The sequence below is a fragment of the Volvox carteri genome (genome assembly GCF_000143455.1).
Source record: "Volvox carteri f. nagariensis unplaced genomic scaffold VOLCAscaffold_110, whole genome shotgun sequence".
Classification (NCBI taxonomy): domain Eukaryota; kingdom Viridiplantae; phylum Chlorophyta; class Chlorophyceae; order Chlamydomonadales; family Volvocaceae; genus Volvox; species Volvox carteri.
The window spans coordinates 250,533-252,266 of record NW_003307653.1 but is presented as its reverse complement, the minus strand read 5'-3'; the positions used below and the strand labels follow the sequence as shown (position 1 = coordinate 252,266).

General features: G+C 52.1%; 1 protein-coding gene across 1 annotated transcript in view; it reads right to left on the bottom strand.

Moving 5' to 3' along the window:
* Window positions 1–1,344: 1,344 nt before the first annotated feature.
* The window catches only part of VOLCADRAFT_108384 (uncharacterized protein), a gene marked incomplete at its 5' end in the record, with an annotated part of 3,803 nt that continues 3,413 nt past the window's right edge, over window positions 1,345–1,734 (bottom strand). Inside the window, one exon of the mRNA XM_002958879.1 lies at window positions 1,345–1,459. Coding sequence (XP_002958925.1) covers window positions 1,362–1,459 — 98 coding nt within the window. The 3' untranslated portion in view covers window positions 1,345–1,361. The remainder of the gene's footprint in view (window positions 1,460–1,734) is intronic.

Genomic DNA, 1,734 nt, shown 5'->3' with positions numbered 1-1,734 from the left:
GCTCGCGACATGCAATCGTGGAATTCTTAAGAGTACTAGGTTTGATTTTTGTTAAGGAATTCGGCATAGGTCTGGTGTAGTTGTTGAGACGTGGAGGTTATCGTATCTATTGAAGCATAATCTCAGCTGATGGCGATTTCTAACTCCTCGATCTACATGGATGTCCGGTTGTCTGAATTTGGAGGGTTAGACATAATATGATCCAAAGCCGCTTTGGACATCGTTCCGCGGAATTGACTTTCGTTGCATAGAGGGTCTTTCCATTGGCCAGCGGCTGGGAAAGTTCCTTAAGTTCTATAGAGAACTTAAGAAATTTCCTTAATTTCACTTGCCATTGGGCCCACTTTACACAACTTTTTCCTGGGGAGACCCCCTGGGGAGACCCCCGAATTAGTCGGGAGCGCGAGATTATGGCTAGCTGCTGAGATGTGGAGTTGAGGTCGCAGTTGATGGACCAGATTCGCACGCTAGATTGGTGGCGATTGCCGAACCCTCCGTCTCTTCGGTTGTTCGGGTGAATGGATGAGGAGGGGTCCTAGATGGCTGGACCCGCCGCCTTGGACTTACAGTTCGTATGGCGAAGTATAGTGTGGTAGTGGTGGACGGTGCTATAAGATGATAAATCGTAGAACTGACAATGTGATAAAGCGGCCCAGAAGCCTCCCACTCTGTAACATTACATTACATTACATTACATTACAACTTTTATCAGACGTACGGATTGTAAGAAATTGCTCACTTTTAAGCTACGTTAGCCCTCGAGCACATTACTACTATTGCCCAGCACGTTTTCGCTCGCATTCCTTGACTCCCCTAGACAATGTCCCCATGGGCACCGTCGGCAAGCGCGCAGAGTTGTGCTGGGACGCGACCTGGTTAAGGCCTCCATACGACATTTGCGAATGATGTAACTCGTGATGATATTCCGGGAAAGCGGGGTGGTGACCCGACTCGAGATTGACAAGGCCACGCTGCACTTGAAGCTATCTCAAGCGAGCCTCGTCATTCATATGAGTTCCAAGGTACTCAGCAGGAGTTCCTTGGAAGGACATTGACGAGGAAATAGCACTCGCCGATTTTGCGTAGCAGGCGTCTGTCGCTTCCGAGCGCCGCGACTGCACTGGTCAACGCACCAAATATTTGGCTATTCAGCTCACACAAATGTGAAGAGTATATGCGAGGTCGACAATTTAATACATGGTCGGGAGCATGTACTAGCTAAGTATTTCTTAGCGAGTGTAATGGAAAAGTTACGGAAATCTCCCTTATGTCCTATAGCCTTCATGGCTTGCTGTACGGTTGCGTTCGGGGTGCCGGATAGGACAGGGCGAGGCGAAACCGGGGCTGCCAAGGGCCTTACACTACTGCAGAGTACTAATTGCTGCTCTCGGAGCGCCAGGGCGCGTGTGCGCCGAAGCGCGGTCTAGCGCCACACGGCGCGGTCTGAGCGCACGCAGCGCTGTCCAGCGCGGCCACACCGGCACGGCCGAAAGAAACTGACGCACGGCACTAGACAACTAAACGCAGCATTAATGACTGCGTCCACTGGTCACCCGCCCCGAGGGCAAACCTGAAGCGTCAGCGACGCACGAACCACACCCTGGCCAGCAGGGCTGGCCAGGCGACATTCCTAGCGCGCAACGATACTCTATAGGCACTTATTTGCCGTGCGGTAATCGCTGTACAGCTGTGCGTCTGGCGCTCCGAGGGGACTGCCTAATCACCGGTCTCCAA